Raw genomic sequence first — 18,267 nt, 5'->3', positions numbered from 1 at the left:
AGTGGAATAGGCTACGCAAGTTGTCAGAATGCTATTATGAAGGAACACAGCGCAAAATGACCGCTACAGAAGAGAACCAACACGCATGAGTGCCCTGACTGTTCATTAGGCGCCGACTTTCTCGGCAGATAAGCTGCGAAAGGTAGTATACTTTAGAGTAACTACCTCTGATTCACTGTTAAAACAATCTTTGGTACCACTCTGCCTCAGTAGAACACCACATTTCCTTAATTCCATGCGGCAGCTGCAGTTTTCTCTTCGAAATGGCGCACCGCCGCATTGCGCTCAGCGCGGCCGAACGGGAGAGTGGGACCCAACATGTCCCCGCCGAGAGCGGTGTCTTCACCCTGAAAGCGGCGCTGGCCCTTCGAGGCACCCTAGCACCTACCATCAGTGTGTGCCACCTACATGATTTCAATAGTGAATAAATTCAACTTGATATAAGAAAGTATCTCTGGATGTTCCTCGTCAAAATAGGCAATGAAAAGAACGCCAATGATCCACCCTTCCTGTCCACATAAAAAACAAACTGTTATTTGGCAATTTCATGCTTCGGATTATATATGCAGTTGAAATGGAGGTTATAACCCTGTTCTGCAGTTAGCTGTGCCATTCACAAGAGCCATAATTTTTTGTATTAATCTTGGTACACCATTTTTGTTTCCATCACAATTAAACATTTTTCTACCTAAACAGTATATTCAGGCCTTAAGAAAGACAATTTGTCAGTTTTTCAGCTCAAAATACTAGCAGTTGATATTTTGCAAGGATGTGCAAACTTTCGTACTAATGCCGTGACTGATCGAGTATACACCTGAAGGATTGTGGAAAAAATTTCTATTTTCAAGGTTTACATTAAACTTCAAATAGTGAAAAAAAGATGTTATAGGATTAGTGGCAAAATATGTCTCCATGAAAATGGCAAGCGACATGCTACCCCATTCGCTGTTTCATGAAAGATTCACTGCTTTCGCTATATGGCATAAGAAACCGGCTTATTTGTGAGACGAAGGACGTGAAATTCACCTGAAACAAAGAAATCACTGCCAGGTGCATCCAACTATCATAAACAGCTGCGAGTTTGCTTTGCGCACAACAGTGTACATAGCGTGCCACCCTTTACGTTTCTGAAATTGAAAAAAAAATTACGTAAAAACTAGCCTGCTAATGTCCTGAACTTATGCCATAGAGCAGTGATATTTCACAGCCATTACTAGCCACCCTACTATTATGCAAGGCAAGGAAAAATTTGAGAATTGGTCCCACAGAGTGCTTCTTTTAGGTTTTACGGCACACAAGCAATTAGGCCTATCTTGCGAAAAACGCATATAGTTGTGAAATTCACTGACGTGCTGATGGGCTACTAGTTTTTAGATGTTTGTTTTATATTTACTTCTTTTAGCATTCTAACAACTCATGATAGGTCTGCTATTACATTTTCTCGGGTTGTAAAATACTGTGAAATGCTTTTCTATTGGCTTGTCAAGTTTTGTGCGCAAAAATCAAAATGAGGTTACTGTGACCTGGCGCCTCATAGTTCACCAAGAGTTATCCTTGTTTCACGAGTGTGAAGTTATGTGCAAGATGGCATAACTTCAACAAATCATACTTGGTATTGGCGCACAACTTCCATTTGTCGAGGATTGGCTTTACCGTAAATTTGCAGGTTCTTTTTAGTTTACTCCCTATCAGGCTTAGCAATCTGGTAGAGAGTAAACTAAAAAGAATATTTTGCTCGCCTGACAATCAGAATAGTGCATTAAAGGGGTCCTGAAATGATTTAGATGGTCATAATCTAGTGCAACAGATCTGTAGAGGTGGTCTTTGTGGGTATTCGAGTAAAATTTAAAAGCTCTGCGTTGACCCTGTAATTTACAAATTTTTAAAAATCGCTGCTCGCAGTAGCTCACAACCAATTAGGGTGACACCTCACCATGCGTCCCCTACCCCGATGGCGTTAGTGGGCAGTCTGGGTGAGCCCGGGAAGTTGAGCTAGTGGGCGGGATGGGGCGCATCAGCGTACGATTTGAGAGGGTCAAACAGGAGCATCATTTTTAATCGCCGATATCTACGATGTTAACGAAGCTAGCTTAAAAATTTCTGCAGTGCGATGACGAGTGACGGAATACCTATCACTCATGCATTTTTCCTAACCTCAGTATGTACCATTTCATGGTGCCTTTAAAGGCATGAGGAATTTCCTCTTGGAAGAAGTCCGATTCAACCCACGTTTCGTTCAGCCCAACATAGCTTATGCCAATGCACGTCCTGCAAGTACAGCAGCCTTTCCAGACTGTGAGTCAGTGCCGTCATCTCTGTAGCTTTCCCTCTCCACTTTTAGCTATGTACGCTTCTTCTTACACCACAAAGACAAAGGAAGAACATGCCTGTTCTGAGCAAAACCAGCTTCACATTTCTTTGCACCTCTGCATGGAGGCTTAAGTCTCCAATGCTACACACAAAAGTGACTAGCCAGCTTTGCGTGCAATGCGATTTAAACTCCTGTCGTACTTTGCTCTTCTTTGTGTCATGCTCAAATTTCATTATTAAAGTTTTAATATCATTTAGAGACCTTGCATAACCCTATCTCGCGTCCTGAAGTGTTTTCTCAATACGTAGACAGAACCATACCACATGGTATGCATAGAATTCTAGTAAAATTTTACCAGATCTTGTGAGGCATTTTCATCAACAGTAATGCCATTATACATTGATATTGGCATTGTTATCAGCATATTCACACTATGCTCCAAATACCATCAAGTTGTTGGTCCTAAGGCTTAAATTATTGCTGCAGTATTTCCAACCTCTGCAGATACTCCTGGGGCTAAATCTTGTGTGACCAGTACCTACTGCCAGGCAGCTGTACAAGTGACACAAACGAAGGCAAGTTTTTTGTGAGAAGTGGGCTGTATTGTGCATTGGACGCTGGGCATGGAGACGAGTGGCGGCAACGGAAGTTGTGGCAAGGAGGGAGTGGGTGAACGGAGCAGGGATGGCGGTGGAGGTGTGCCTGGAGAGACCCTAGAGCAAGCTGCACGAGCTCTTCTCCCGGAAAGGATTGGACTTTTGTGAGTGGAAGCCCACTAGCAGGTAGTCGTCGCTCTCGTGTTCCTGGATGTACTTCTGCACAAAGTCAAAAGGAGTGGGGAGGCACATGACAGATTCTACATCCATTTTATGCTGAAGCCACTGCAGAACCATACTCAGTTCAGGCCAAATAAACCATTAAGTCCTGCCTAATCGGTCAAACAGTAGTAATGAAAAGGAGAGGTGTACATGGTGCAATGTATTACCGAGCTCAGCATGAATGATTGCATGAGAGTATATGACAAAGTACATTCATGGCTCAGATGATGGTGCTGATGAGCACTGTGCTTACATTGACAGCATGGGACCTCACTGCAGCTGTATTTCTGAGCACGGCCTTCATTTTCACCCTTAAAGTGACTAAACTCTGTGAGTAAAAGACCATGCCAATGCATGACCTCACTACTGTTATTATAAACTGCACTAAAACAGCTTGTGGTAATCGCAGTCAGAAACAGCAAACACCAATACAAGCACACAATAAGAAGCCATCTAATGCAAGAATGCAAAACCTGTTCTAGTTGCTGAATGATGACAATGATCAAAGGCACAGTCTGGTCACAGAGCATGCTCTGGCTCACAACCTCACTTCATTCACTTGCTGAGTATGCAGTACATCTGAACCTTCATATACAGAATCTCAGCAGCAAAGTTCTTAAATTGTGATTTCAAAGGAACTGGTACACTTCTATGGATTCAGCAACAAAAAAAGCCCTAGGAATGACAATACATCGGAACATAAGAGTAAACGAAACCAGGGTAACATTGTCTCCCACACACACACACATCAGGCCAAGGAAGGAGCTGAGTTATGAGATAAGAACTGTAACTCAGCATGCAAGTATCCTCACTGCAGGTTAACACTTGCATCCTTTCACTGCCGATGAAGGCATTACACGAAAGTACTGAGCAAAGCAGGACAAGGCAGCAAAGGGACACATCTTCACGACGCAATTTGAGGTATAGTTCTTACAAACAGCAACCATTTCAATCCCGAAACCGCGAAGCATTGCGAGGAAGTGTTCACAAAGAGAAGCTGTGGCCTTTGTACTTTGTAAGAAGGTTGACCACAATTAAGCTTTTTGTTGCCGTGGTTGCTCAGTGGTTATGGTGCTCGGCTGCTGACCCAAAAGACATGGTTTTTATCCTTGCTGTGGCGGTCGTATTTCGATGGAGGCGAAATGCTAGGAGCCCATGTACTGTGCGATGGCAGCGCATGTTAAAGAACCCCAGGTGGTCGAAATTACTTGGAGCCCTCTACTACAGCGTCCCTTATAACCTGCACTGCTTTGGGATGGTAAAACTCTTAAGACAATAAAACAGCACTGTGAAAACTTGGTCTCAATGGACTATGAACGGTATCAACGCTTTGCACAACAGTTAGATTCCCCAAGTTCACTGCCACCTGCGAAGGCTTGCAGATCAGTTTAAGTTGACACAAAATTTGTGCACTACTACTGTCAATACATTACAGCTACAACTACAGTGCACAGTGCAGTGCCCTCACCTATGGTATGTAGTATGACTATAATGTCCAAATCACAATCTCATTTATTGGTAGTGAAAAGTAATTTGAAATACCTAAAAGCAAATGAGCTACCTGAAAAATCACTGTTATTGGCATATGTACACATTGAGTACTAATCAAATGGTTTTGACGGACTGGTGGTGCCTTGCTTTCGGCATAACTACAGTTGGCCTCAGGCTTTGGCAAAAGCTTTTCCTTATAGTGAACGAAGGCCATGCAAGTACCTTCTTTAACGCGGAAGACTGACCATCTTCACTTATTAGCCCTTAACGACCCCTACAGGGGTACTACATAAAGGGGGGGAGTCGGAGAATATAAAGACATCCGGTACAGCAATGGTTCAGTTGTGACTTAAAAAACTTCAGCGAGAAAAGAACAGATACAGCCTTGATACATCCATGGCAAAAAATAACAGCAATTGAAAGAAAAGCCGGAAGTAACCCGTGTTAATTTTCCAAGCGAGATATTAGTGAATGCCGGAATTTAGGGAGGAGTGCGTTCAATAGCAATGTGGTCAGGTAGCGAATTCCATTTTTCAATGGCAACAGAAAAAATTGTTTCTTAAATGAACTAGTGCAGCCATGCAGTTGCTGAATGCCCAAGGAATTGAAAAGACAGTGAGTGTGATGTTCTTAGGGGAAGGAGAAGAATGGTGCTGTGAAGGGCAGGAAAAGTACGCTAGTACAGATTGCGGAATAGACATAAAAACGAGCGGTTTTCCGTCTATGTACTGGTGACTGGCTGTCAAGAGATGATTTAATATTAGTATTGCTGGAGCTCTAGTCATGGTTGGATGAGGTGAAGCAGGAAGCACGGTATTGAACATAGACTGTTCATAAAATAGGCTTGGTGCGGATGCCAAATTGCTGAAGCATACTCAAGTTTGTAAAGGACGAAACTTTCGTAGGCTATAATGCACGTGGAAAGTGGGGGACAGAACAAGATATTGCCTGATGAACCCGAGTAATTCTGCAGCGTCTGCAGGAAATTTCATGACGTGCTTACACCGTGTGAGGGAGGATGTGATTATGATTCCTAGATACCAGTATGACTCAACTCGAAGGAGAGGGGTTGAATTAAAATATGAGCAGCTGATGTTGGTGAGCGATGTGCATGAATCTGCATTCTGATATGATCAGCTCCATAAGCCATGTACAGCACCAGTTTTCAATTGCACTCAAATCATTCTCAAACAATAACTGATCATTGATAGATGCAATGGTGACTGTGCAAGTCTCATACATCTGCAAAAAGGTGTAGGCATGAAGAGTGCTTATGACGATTAAGGACAGAGATGGGCCAAGCACCAATCCTTGTGGCAGTGTGCCCCCGATATTGCGCTAGACCAACAATATCACTTTGGCCCCTTCTTGCTCAGTCTTCCTATCTGCTTTAAAACTTCACGTTGCCGTTTGCTGTGGTGCTTAAAAAGTCCGCCACCTCAATATTCTGACCACAGACCAAGTTTTCATACAAAGTGAAAAAGAAAAAAAAAAAACTGCCCCAGAGTAATGTCAGGCTAGCTATGAAGGTACCACTTGAGATTCCCACAACGAAGATGTATTTCTGAAACCTGCTAGCCAGCACAGACACAGGCCGGAAACAATTGGGTCCAGTCACGTGTAATTCTTTGTTTTTACAGTTTTATAGGGTTTAACATCCCAAAGCTATTCAGGCTATAGAGTGCTCCGGAAAATTTTGACCACCTGAAAGTTCTTTAATGTGCACCAACACTGCATAGCAAATGGGCCTCAAGCATTTCGCTGTCATCAAAATGCAACCACCTCGACCACGACTGAACCTGTGTCTTTCAAGTAAGCAGCCAAACACCACATGACCACTGAGCCACCACGGTGACACGTGCAATTCTGTTCTCTCAAGAACACAGTACCTCAACTTTTGGTACCTCCTCCTGGCTCATCTGACAGCTTTTTAAATGATGATTCTGGCTCAAAAGCATTGCAAAATCTAACCTGAAGGGCAACACTGCCAGGAGAGGTAGTGAATAGTTTGCATGCTGCTAATTCTGGGTGTTGAAAAGAAAAAATTTTGAGCAAGACGATTTGAACTTCCATCCCACGTATTTGAAAACACAGCGCTAATCCAATGTACCACGATACCGATGAAAATGAATGCCTTTAAGCGTGTCTTCAGCCGTTTGCAAAACAGTTTCTCCTGCTTGCAGCCGTGGGACTGTGCCTCGGAGACGACATGGAATCATGCTGTTGTGATGCCTACGGACAACACTTTGCAATACCCTGGTACACATTTCCGCAACGTCTGACACCGCACCTTGAGGTCTTCAACAGCAGCAGACACCTCCATTCGTTTGAGGCCGGCCTCTCGGCGCAGCTGCTCCACTATCTTTCGCTGCTGCTGCAGGTTCGACATCTGCGGAAAGGGAGACAAACTCCATCAACGTCGGGCAGCAAGCAAGCACCATAATATCTCTCTCAATCCGCCAGCGTCTCACTGTTCTGACTGCAACATACCCTGAGCATAAGCTACAAGACAGCTTGGTCTCACAGATACAAGGCTGCCAGGCTTTACTCCGCAAAATAAAGCAGCTGTCACAGGCCAGCGCTCTTCTGCACTATCATGTTGTTTATGTATCAATTAGATCTTTCCTCTGGATAGTTTGTCACCCTGCTGGGTTAGAAAGAAAGCTGCCCCTAACATTCGCAGGCTGCATGGCACAGGGCTTTATTTATTCCACTTAAATTAAGAGCGGACATAGAAGGTAGTTGGACAGATAAAAAAAATGAGAAAAAGTTACAGGTGGAAAATTCTGCGACCAAAGCTCTCATATTTGTAACTACTCCAGGATGCAGTCAGTAGGAGGCACAAGGCATATTGAAAATTTAAAGAGAAACGCGATGATTACAGGACACTGATGCTCCCAAAATTTTTCAAGAATGAACTAAGACAGCAGAAGTTCAGTGGTTGTCAGATACTACAAATGTTATCATCTGCAAACTAAATTTCTTGGCAACCTTTTACAGAGTCAAAATTTTGGAATAACTTAGAAGCAATAAACTGCGCATGCATGCTGAGAAATAAGGATGGCTGAAAGTCATGGTGTGCATTATAAGAAAGTGTCATAAGACTTCTGGTAACCAACAAATCTGGATTTTACATTGCTTTAAACAAGTTACTGAGAGAAATTATACTGCTATAATGACAGGATCTCATTGTGGCGCTTTTTGATGAATGTATGCTGTTCACTTAATTTCATATCTGTGAAAGCGAGCACTCTTTTTGGGAGCCATTTTCCACTAACTGCGTGCCACTCAAGAAAATTAGCTCTGCTTGAAAATTCTGACATTTATATTATTCACGAAAAGGATCAGAAGGCACGTAAGACATTATGATGTCATCTGAAAGCACCAAGTATGGAGCAGATATAGAGTCAGATATGACACACAGCTGCATACAGGATAGCAACAGTAACACGCTATAAATTTAGTAAAGATGCAGTTCATTTGCAATCAGAATTTTCCAAAGAGAGTGAATGCACAAGTGATGTATGTCAAGAGGGGGCAAATGATCAAAAGAATTCTGACACAGGACAGCAACTCTATTGAAGAAAATTAGAAAGCAGGATCTCTATGCATACAGCAATGATTTTATGTGCAATACCAACGAAAGTAATTGCTAACTCCACATGTGCATCTACACAGCCTCTGTCACACTGCACACAACATTGAATGAAGACCAGGAAAATCGCAATGGACTGCAAGGAGAGTAGAATGAGCTTGACGCTTAAAAGGAAAGCAGAGACAGAGGTTACACGCCCCAATTACCTTTAACAATAATGACTTGCGGCAGGGAAAAACTACTCAAGCAGCCAAGGACTACAGGAGAAGTCTGATGAAAATTCGTTAGGCAACTTTAATTGTTTTTTTTTTGTGACGGTAAGTAGCAAAAACCTTGCTGAAAACTGCGTGAAGATGCCAGTTTTCTCAAAAGTGTTTTTAGTGATGGGAACTTGGAAGTGATGGGCAACTTGAGTTTCCAGGTCGACATATTGGCAACGTGACTAACGGGGTGGAGGATGTGAAAGTGATGGCTTACAAGTGGTTACAAGGGCCTAGGCAAAGAAAAGAATTGGTGCAAATTTTATGATGAAAGTATTATGTTGAAAGACATATTGGAGAATCGGAATGCTTGACATCAAACTGCAATAGGAGATAAAAAAGGAAACGCAAATGAAAAATATTATTTTTACAATGCACTGGTTTTCAAGGCTAGCACTGATCGCCAATCCATGAAATGACATGGGCAAAAGTTTCTTCTGAAGACGTGTATGATGTCTGCTGTTGTAACATGCATGACAGAGAAACGTTTAAGCAAACTCCAGTATTGTGCAGGCCATCTAGCTCCAGACAGATGATGAAGGCACGACAGGGGTTTGAAAACAACAGTGCAGGTAATGAACAGAAAGCGGAAAATATGCACGATGAAGTTACAGGACTGGTGTTGAAGGGTGTAGACCAGCCGGCAAGAGAAGATCTGACATAACGGAAGAGGAAATGGCAGGACCCACACTTAGTTACAAGTGACAGTTGTCACTGCCTCGATAGAAAGGCGAAGCTAACATTCAGCTCAGCAGCGATTTCAGTAACAGCTGCAAGCGAGGGACGCCTCGACGTATAACGAACAAGAAACAAAACGCCGTCCTCAACTCGCTCCAAGAGCCTGGGAGCCAGCACGTTCAGGCCGTACTCGCCGCAAATGTAGTACGACTGGACGACAATTCGCACAAAACTATGCACTGCAAAACACTGCTTTCAGGACGGAAATCCGTCGCCACGTTCGTGTGTACTCGGAAGCAGCTTTTGCAAGCAGCGAAGAAAAAAAAAAAACGTAACCGCACTCCACGCGCACTAAAGAAAGACGCTGATACGCCGGACGGAAAGCACGGCCAACCACGCGAGCCACGACTTGGCACGCAGCAGCCTTCTCGCGGGCAATGTTTAGACGGAAGCGCTGCTTTCATCACTGTCATCCGTGGAAGCGTTGATGGACGTCGATGACGTCTGGGCGTGTGTCAGGCGGCGCGCCTGCGATCGCGTTTCTGCAGGCACTGATCACTGCAGGTGGACCGACGGGCAATCGCGCGCATTAAAGCCGGCCCGACAGCTGGGCACATGCGATCGCGCAACGCGGTCCGCGAACGTGAAGGCACTTGGGCGGCCAGTAGCGGACGGGCTGGGCGCGCCTTACCCGCGCGGATTCGAAGGCGTCTCTCTCTCCCTGCACACTGGAGATTCTAATGAAACTTGCGACGCTGCGTACGCGAACGTATTCAGCCTAACAACACCGGCAAGGCGGAGAGAAGCGGCGAAGAAACCTACCTCAAAATATCGGAATATTCCGAGGCACTGCCTTGGACTTGTTGCACTTCCTCTTCTGTAAAGATGGCGCACCGGAAACAGGATGCACAAAGCGTTCCATAGGGCCGAAAGAAAAGCGTTCAGTTTGATAATCTTTAAAATCACCAGCATCTTTATAACTACTTCAACTATTGTTATTTTTCAACAGAAAGAATCAATTTCAACTATCTTATATGACGTCATTATGACGTCACATGTTGTGTCCAATCGTGGCAACGTACAACTAAACCGCGAGAGTTAAAACACTTGCTGCTGTTTTTTCCTTCGTTTTCTTGAAGTGGGTAGTAATTTCTTCGTACGTCGTCACTCGCTCCTTGGCCGACCTGAGCTCGGGGTAGCGCACCTCCCGGTTAACTGCGAAAGAAACAAGTCAGTTGGCGGCAACTCCAAACACTTTTTTTAATCCGTACATGTATTCCATATGGTTCCCAGAGCATTTCAACCCCGTCTGTTCTCTCTGTGGGCACCATAAGGCAGACGCACCACACATCCTATACTCATGTAATGAAGACAAGCCGTCGAACTGTCTGCAGCTCTCTACCCAATCGCAGTGGGGGGCCGCGCTGCTCAGCTCGGACCCGAAGGTTCAACTCCAAGCCACGGAGCGGGCCGAAGAGGTCGCCGAACGACATCGTCGGTCGGCCACCTGGCGTCCGGCCCAGAAGAGGAGCCCACCGCGGGGAGGGGAACGTCACCCCAACCCGCTTCTAAGACCTCTTCTTTAATAAAGTTTACCTCCTCTTCCTTGGGTTTTCTTTCCAGCTGTGTTTGAATTTAATAATGTGCGAATTCTGTTTGACTTCGATGGGAGCGCTCAGTTTGCAGCTAATCTTCAGTGCACTGCTGGCGGAAGTGGTTCGAATCAATCATTTGTGAATCCTAATAGCGAATTACGTCGCATCCATACAAGCACGAGGTATGCGGAACGTATACTGTAGGCATGGGTGCACGGAATGGTCCTTTCGTTATAAGAGCTAGTCGAACAAGGAACGCCCTATCGCGTCCTGAACACAAATAAACAAACAGCGCATGAAAAGGAAGGCGTTAATCTGCTTCACTTTCTGTAGACATCCAAACCGCGCCATAATTTCAGGAACTGGGGGGAGGGGTGGGGGGTTACCGAATAATTTCGACCACCTGTTAATGTGCACTAAAATCGTACAGCACGCAGACATTGTTGTATATCGCCTCCATAAAATTGCGGTTTCCCGCGGCTTGTATTCAATCCTGCGACCTTCGGATCAGCAGCCGAGTGCCTTGACTGCCGAGCCACCGCAGCAGCTTTTAGGTTAGGTCGCGCACTTATTTCAAGTGTAAATTTACATCGGTGCGTTACGCGTTGTTTGACAGATGGTCGAACAGCTAATGCGTTCGCGCATCTTGTTGTTGCGACTGAAGGAAGGATGAAAAGAAAAGTGCACAGGCCGGCTCACTGGCTCAAGCTATGCCACAATCTCTGCCACGTGGAGACAGTAGGAGAGTTGAAAGAGATGTGCGGGAAAAATTGGAGATGTGAGATCTTACTGTCTTGCAGCAGGTTCATTATAATAACGCAGCGAATGTGGCCAGTTGGTGGGCATGCTTCTGAATATATATGTGTTCCAGAGCCCCTTTAAGGCGGAACGTTTGTCTCCTGTTGTTTTGATGTTTGTTTCTTTTTCTGTTCTCCTGTTCGCACCCCCTCCACTTCTCCACCCCTACTCTCATTTGAGGGCGGTGGGAATTTCCAACTCCCTGAATGAATCGGTTTGCGCTGTTCTTTTAACTTACGGTGCTCCGTGTCTTTAAAAAAACCTAGCGTATACGCAAGATTTTTTTAAAGACACGAAGCACCGTAAGTTAACACCGATTCATTCAGGGAGTTGGAAATTCCCACCGCCCTCAAATGAGAGTAGGGGCGGAGGAGTGGAGAGGGTGCGAACAGGAGAACAGAAAAAGAAACAAACATCAAAACACAAGAGGAGACACGCGTTCCGCCTTAATGGGGCTCTGGAACACCTTTCTAGGAGAACGCATCGATTCGCTCAATCACTGCATTGTGCTGTCATGAACACCTGAGCCAAATAATACACTTCTACACGCAGCAGACAGCCCGCAATCACGCGCGAAAGTTGGCGAACCCTTTCCGGCCACTTTTTCATGCTTACATACCCGCCGTGGCGGCTGAGTGGTTAGGGCTCGGCTACTGATCCGGAGTACCCGGGTTCGAACCCTACCGCGGCGGCCGCGTTTCGATGGAGGCGACACGCGAAGGCGCCCGTGCGCTGTGCGATGTCAGTGCACGTCAAAGATCCCCAGGTGGTCGAAATTATTCAGGAGACCTCCACTATGGCACTTCTTTCTTCCTTTCTTCTTTCACTCCCTCCTTTATCCCTTCCCTCACGGCACGGTTCAGGTGTTCGCCGATATGTGAGACAGATACCGCACCATTTCCTTTCCCCATAATAATAATTGTCTTTTAGAGCCAGGTTACATCACAAAACCTGCGAACAACCAACATCGCATGTTCTATGCTGCTGTGGTCGCTACAAAAAATTGCCACATCATCGGCATAAGCCAAGACTTTAATTTCACGTGCTTCTAGTTCAAAACCCCGAATAGAGCTGTTATTTATTACATTCCGGCAAAGTGGCTAAAGGTACAGAGCGAAAAGTCGCGGTGACAATGGGCAGCCTTGACGCCCGGATGCTCCCACGGCAATTCTGTCTGTGACCTCTCGGTTAACAACCAGATTCGTGGTTAAGAACCAGACAGTTACTATAAGCCATTTTAATCCCTTTTAATATAACTTCCCCGACACAGACATGTTCGAGTATTTTAAAAAGAATGTCATGACATACACGGTCAAAGGCCTTCTCTAAATCAATCTGCAACATTGCGACTCGCCTAAAGTGAGCGTCACAGCATTCCACTATACTTCGAGTGACATGAACACTCGTGAAGATGGTCCGCCCTTGAAGATGGTCCGCCACGACGTCTCAAGATTTAACCATGAATAAAGGCGCATCTAGTGGATCCACTCTTCCGCTGCAGAAGTCTCCGCGCTTTCGCTACGTATATCCTGGCCTAACAAAGCTGAGCCATCATCAATTTTTAATATATGTTTTTCATCAATGGGACATTAAAAAAAGCTGAAAAAACAACCACATGCCGCCGGTAAGATCGGAACCCACGACCTCCGAATTTCGCGTCCGGTCCTTTACCAACTGAGCTACGGCGACGGATAATAATAATAATAATAATAATAATAATAATAATAATAATAATAATAATAATAATAATAATAATAATAATAATAATAATAATAATAATAATAATTGGTTTTTGGGGAAAGGAAATGGCGCAGTATCTGTCTCACATATCGACGGACACCTGAACCGCACCCTAAGAGAAAGGTTAAAGGAGGGAGTGAAAGAAGACAGGAAAAAAGAGGTGCCGTAGTGGAGGGCTCCGGAATAATTTCGACCAACTGGGGATCTTTAACGTGCACTGACATCGCACAGCACACGGGCGCCTTAGCGTTTCGCCTCCATAAAAGCGCAGCCGCCGCGGTCGAGTTCGAACCCGTGGCTGTCCAATATTCCGCTTTCGTGGGTATTCGTGGGTAGTGTAAGCGAACCTTGAGAGTGTTCACCAGCGCCACCAGCGTCCATATAGTGGCAGACGTAGTACGTCCTGTATAACCACGAGTTCCATGTAGTAACGTGGTCGAACGGATAGGGCGGAAAATATGCGAGAGCCCTCTGATGCTACCTATGGCACCAAGACTGCCAGATTCGAGACTGTCGAACTATTCAGGAGAAAAGGTAATGGATGTTCGTTATGATATACATGACAGAAACCAGCAGTCAACGAAACCAAGGAGCATAGGGGATGTCTTTTTTTAATTTGTGGTTTTCGTCAGTGGGAGATTAATTAAAGCAGAAGAAAAAGCAGCCACATGCAGCCTGTGGTATTCTTCTGCTACTCTACATAAGCCTGCTCTTGATCGACCCATCACGGTCACCAAAGTCGCTACTTTTGCACGAGAGTGGAAACACACCAGGGAAGCCAACAGGGAGCTGACAAACTCCATGTAAAGTGCATAGAGTTTGTGGAAAGTATGCGCAGTCATGCCTCATAGTCATAGTCATGGCTCGTCATTCTGCAATGCAGCGTGACTCAGCACTTTAATGCTTTTGCATTATCACACGTAATCACGCAGTCCTAAGTGTCTCTGGCAGATTTTTGCGATCATGTCATTCTAAATCGCCTTCAACAGTTCATGAAGAGAACGGGAGCCTTCCCCCGCTCCTTGTTCTGGTTTCCAGCACAGCTTTCTACCAAAGGCATCCTTTTGCAGCTGAAGGATATCTCTTAGAACATACCTCCCCGCTCAAACCTCGCAAGCTATCCTAGCTCTCCATCTCGAGAGAGCGTTCGACAATATCGGCCACGAGCTCATTTTCGAACGCCGCTTCACCACGGGTTGCGATGAACGCGTGTACGCTTATAGGTTCAGGCCTTCATCAGAGATTGCACCGCTACGATGGGCGTAGGCACCCTTCATACTCCTGACATACCTTCCCAACGTCTTCCGAATACTTTAAACTCACCATCGGCGCATGCCGCGAGTCAAGTAGACATGGAGAGAGAGAGAGAGAAGGATAACTTTATTGTCACGAAGATGGTGATCTTATGTTACTTCAGCCGCTCTAGGTGGCCGGCAGAATGCGCCGGCAGATTCAGCCCTTCTTTTTGCTTCTAGCCCTTTTCTCCATAGCCTGTTTTGCACTGTTTTCATACGACACTCTTCGCATTCTTGAATAGGCTTTTTTCCTATTTCGACGGTAACTGTCCATTGACGGCGAAATAGCGTTCCACGAGACAGCGCAATAGACACGTCACAGCCGCAGTTGTACGAATCAGTGAGTGGGGGCGCCTCGTGTACTTCGCTTTTACGCGATTTTCTGGCTTATAAAAGCTTTGGTTTCGGTAGAACAGACGTATTTGTTATCATGTGACTATAACCTATTCCTTGAGACAGGAGACAATAGCGCCTACCAAGACAAACACAACAGAATAACGACGCAGGACAAAGGCCAACTTCATCTAACTTTAATCACTGAGAAACCAGATAATACACAGAAAATCAAGGCACGCGCAGAAGCAAGACCACACACAATCAACACAACCGTTCAAGATACGAAATCTCGGCCCTAAAAAGGGTTACAAAGGTATCACTAACACAGTCTCTTCCTATTTCTCTTACATGATCTGGTGGTGTCAAAATTGCACATGTCGATAACGTGGCAGAGAGCAGCCTCTACGCATTTAATCCCATCATCATGTTGACCAGTCCGACTAGGCTCACTGCAGGACAAAGGGCCTGTGTCAGCCACTGTCCCCTTATTCCCGCAAACTTCTTAATCTCATCCGCCCACCCAACTTTCCGTCGGCTCCTGCTACACCTGACTTCTCTTGGAATCTTGTACGTCACCCCCAAGGACCATCGGTTATCTTGCCTTCGCCTTACCCTGGCCAGGCCCATTTCTTCTTTTAATTTCGGCTAGGTAATCATTAGCCTGCGTTTGTTCCCTCGCCCATTCTGCTCTCTTCCTGCCTCTTAACTACACCTATCATTACACCCTTCCCTTTTCTTTTAATAGCTGGCTGCGTTGTCCTCAGTTTAAGTTGAACCCTTTTCGCTAGCCTTGACGTTCCTGCTTCATAAGCGGGTACAGGTAAGATGCAGCTATATCAGTAACAGATATATTACAGGTATATGTACAGATATAAAACATATATATTACTGATGTAATTACAGATATAATACAGATATAATATATTACAGATACAATACAGACATATTAGTAAACTGCCATTCATGATTTGATAGTTCCTGCCAGATGCGCCAAATTCCATTCTTATTTTTATAGTTATTTCACTATTGCGCTGATGGTGGGTGATGGTGGTGATGGAAGTCTCAGCAGAACAGAAGTAAAGACAAGGGAAAAATGATTTTCAATATTTTCGATACTTCGACTTCTTCATCCATTCCTTCCCTGCTGCATTTTCTTCTTCTTTATGCCGCACAGCTCGGGAAAAATGTGAGAACAGTGATGCTGATAGCAACAGGGACAGCGAAGGAATCATTCCAATAAATATCAATAGATTTTTCCATCGTTACTGAGGCTCCAGAAAAAAATTTTGTGTTCTGGTGTCAACTGAAGGCCCCAGAGCTTAAAGGGGCTAATTAAGGGTCCGCTGCCTATTCTAGCCTGGTCTCATGTCGTGTGGCTATCGGCGACATGCTGAAGCGACCACCATTACTCGAGTGGGCGCGAGCTCGGCTGTGGTGGGCTGCTCGAGGCGCGCCGTAGCGAACATCAGCGCGTGGAGCAGCGGCGGTCCGGTCACGAGGAGGCCGATGGTCATCGGCAGCAGCCCGGGCATTCCAGGGCCAAAGGCAGACACTCGCTACTCGTCTACACGGCTCACTTGGCGTACACATGGCTGGAGAACGTAAGTGGCGATGCACCGCTAGGTGGACCAGCATTTGAGCCGTACTCCTGTAGATGGCCGCCGAAGGACAGAGGCGTTACGATCGCTGGGAGGGACTCGAGCTAGACGTCGACAGTGGTTCTTCCCGGGATGGCATCTGAAACCAGCCGATTCACGCTTTGCGCTGCCAGCTTGTTTAGTGTGAGCGTCGACTGGGGTTAGAAAGCAAGACTCACGTCGGCACACAGCTGCCCGCAGTTGCTGCACGGTGCGCTCAAGCTGAGTGTTAAGATCTTCGCTTAAGCCTGTGGATGTGTTCTGAATGCCAACAGTGAGTTCCTGAGACTGAGCAGGCGACATTCCTGGAAGTTTCTAGCGGGTAGTGCGGCGAAGGCAGTTAGGGTGATGTGTGCCCCGTGGCGCGAACAGCCTCGTCTGCGTTGCCTTGTGAGACGGTAAAGAATACGGGGGGGGGGGGGGGGGGTCTGTGTGCCTTTCGAGTGCATCTGCTGTCCCTCGGTGTACATGCAGGTACTTCCGCAATGCCCGTGCACGAGCCCCAACCGGGCCGCAAGTGCCGATCGGTATCGTTCGACGATGGTAAGCGGTGTGTCATCGCCACGGACCTGGACCCTGAGGTAGACCCGCTGAAGCTGAAGTCCATCGTGGGCCGGCCCCCGACACCCCAGCCTTGGCTAACCGACAGCAGCACCTCTTCGTCGCCTAACGGCCAGTGGGACGAGCTCGGCGATGGCTGCTCGCGGCCCCTCAGCGCGACCTCGGAGGTGGGTGTCTCGGCCGCCGCCGCTTCCCTGCTGATGGAAATGGAGGTGTGCACGGGAGACTTTTATATAAATTCGAGGATGTCTCTAATTATATGCGCACTGTAACAGGGCCATAGTTCGGCTCTGCTGTCGATTTTAACGTGGTCGCGACAAAAAGAGCTATTGGCGCAGAAAATCAGGCGTAGCTGTCGCCGCGGCGTGGACGGCGTCGTTGACCATGAGTGAAAAATCCACGAAAAGTTCCTCTGAGAAACAGCCTAGGAGGTAGGTGGGCCACGTGGGTCACGTGACCCTGTGGCTTCATCATAACCGGCCCACCGGATTGTGAGAAAAGGCGCACCGTTGGCAGGTGGCAGTTAAAAAAAAAGATTTGTTCCGTGAGGTTGCTGGGAAGGGCAACCTTGATCGCACAATTCGCAGCGGTGGCAGCACCGTTGCGCCAGTAGTGGTGTGATGACTTCCGAAGATCTATATTCCTGCCCCACTTGCTGGTGGTGCGGGGTTCAGTGCGAAACCTTGTCCCCCGGAAGATCTATGGGAGGAATGGGGTCTTCCATCTGTTTTCATTGCATATATATGCTGGCACGAATCCTCTTCTTGCGTATGACAAGCGTTCCCATTTGTCTTCGTTCAATGAGCTAGCGCGCCCCACCGTGACAAGAATAAGCGCCTTTAGATCTCACACGCTGGCGGCTCCTCTGCGCAGGTATTACCGATGGACATGCACGAGCCATACCCGGGACGTAATTGGCGGTCGGTAACCTTCGACGATGCCAAGCGGCGTGTCATCGCCACCGACATGGACCCCGACGTGGACCCTGCCAAGCTGAAGCCCATCGTGGGCAGGCCCCCGACTCCCCGGCCGTCGCGAACCGACTGCTGTTGAAACTGTTCTGTTTTCATGTTTATGCTGAGTGTCCTTTGTATGTCATTTTCTTAAATACGCTTCGCGAGACAAAACCCAGACACCTCCCGCTTGTTTATG

At 46.4% G+C, this 18,267-nt stretch overlaps 2 protein-coding genes across 2 annotated transcripts; one reads left to right on the top strand and one right to left on the bottom strand.

Moving 5' to 3' along the window:
• Window positions 1–2,882: 2,882 nt before the first annotated feature.
• On the bottom strand, window positions 2,883–10,140 carry LOC144111377 (guanine nucleotide-binding protein subunit gamma-1-like). The gene is made up of 3 exons (XM_077644656.1): window positions 9,976–10,140; window positions 6,911–7,009; window positions 2,883–3,126 (listed from the first exon to the last, which is right to left on the bottom strand). The coding sequence occupies exons 1-3, from the start codon at window positions 10,123–10,125 to the stop codon at window positions 3,025–3,027; spliced, it is 351 nt and encodes a 116-aa protein (XP_077500782.1). The 5' UTR covers window positions 10,126–10,140; the 3' UTR covers window positions 2,883–3,024.
• A 6,241-nt stretch (window positions 10,141–16,381) lies between these two features.
• Window positions 16,382–18,267, top strand: LOC144110511 (uncharacterized). Its single transcript, XM_077643487.1, has 3 exons — window positions 16,382–16,518; window positions 17,029–17,282; window positions 17,989–18,267. Exons 1-3 carry the CDS (start codon window positions 16,506–16,508, stop codon window positions 18,166–18,168), a joined length of 447 nt encoding a protein of 148 aa, XP_077499613.1. The 5' UTR covers window positions 16,382–16,505; the 3' UTR covers window positions 18,169–18,267.

The sequence above is a fragment of the Amblyomma americanum genome, chromosome 11 (assembly GCF_052857255.1).
Source record: "Amblyomma americanum isolate KBUSLIRL-KWMA chromosome 11, ASM5285725v1, whole genome shotgun sequence".
NCBI lineage: Eukaryota > Metazoa > Arthropoda > Arachnida > Ixodida > Ixodidae > Amblyomma > Amblyomma americanum.
The sequence above is the reverse complement of the archived record's forward strand: the minus strand, read 5'-3'. Positions and strand labels throughout refer to the sequence as shown.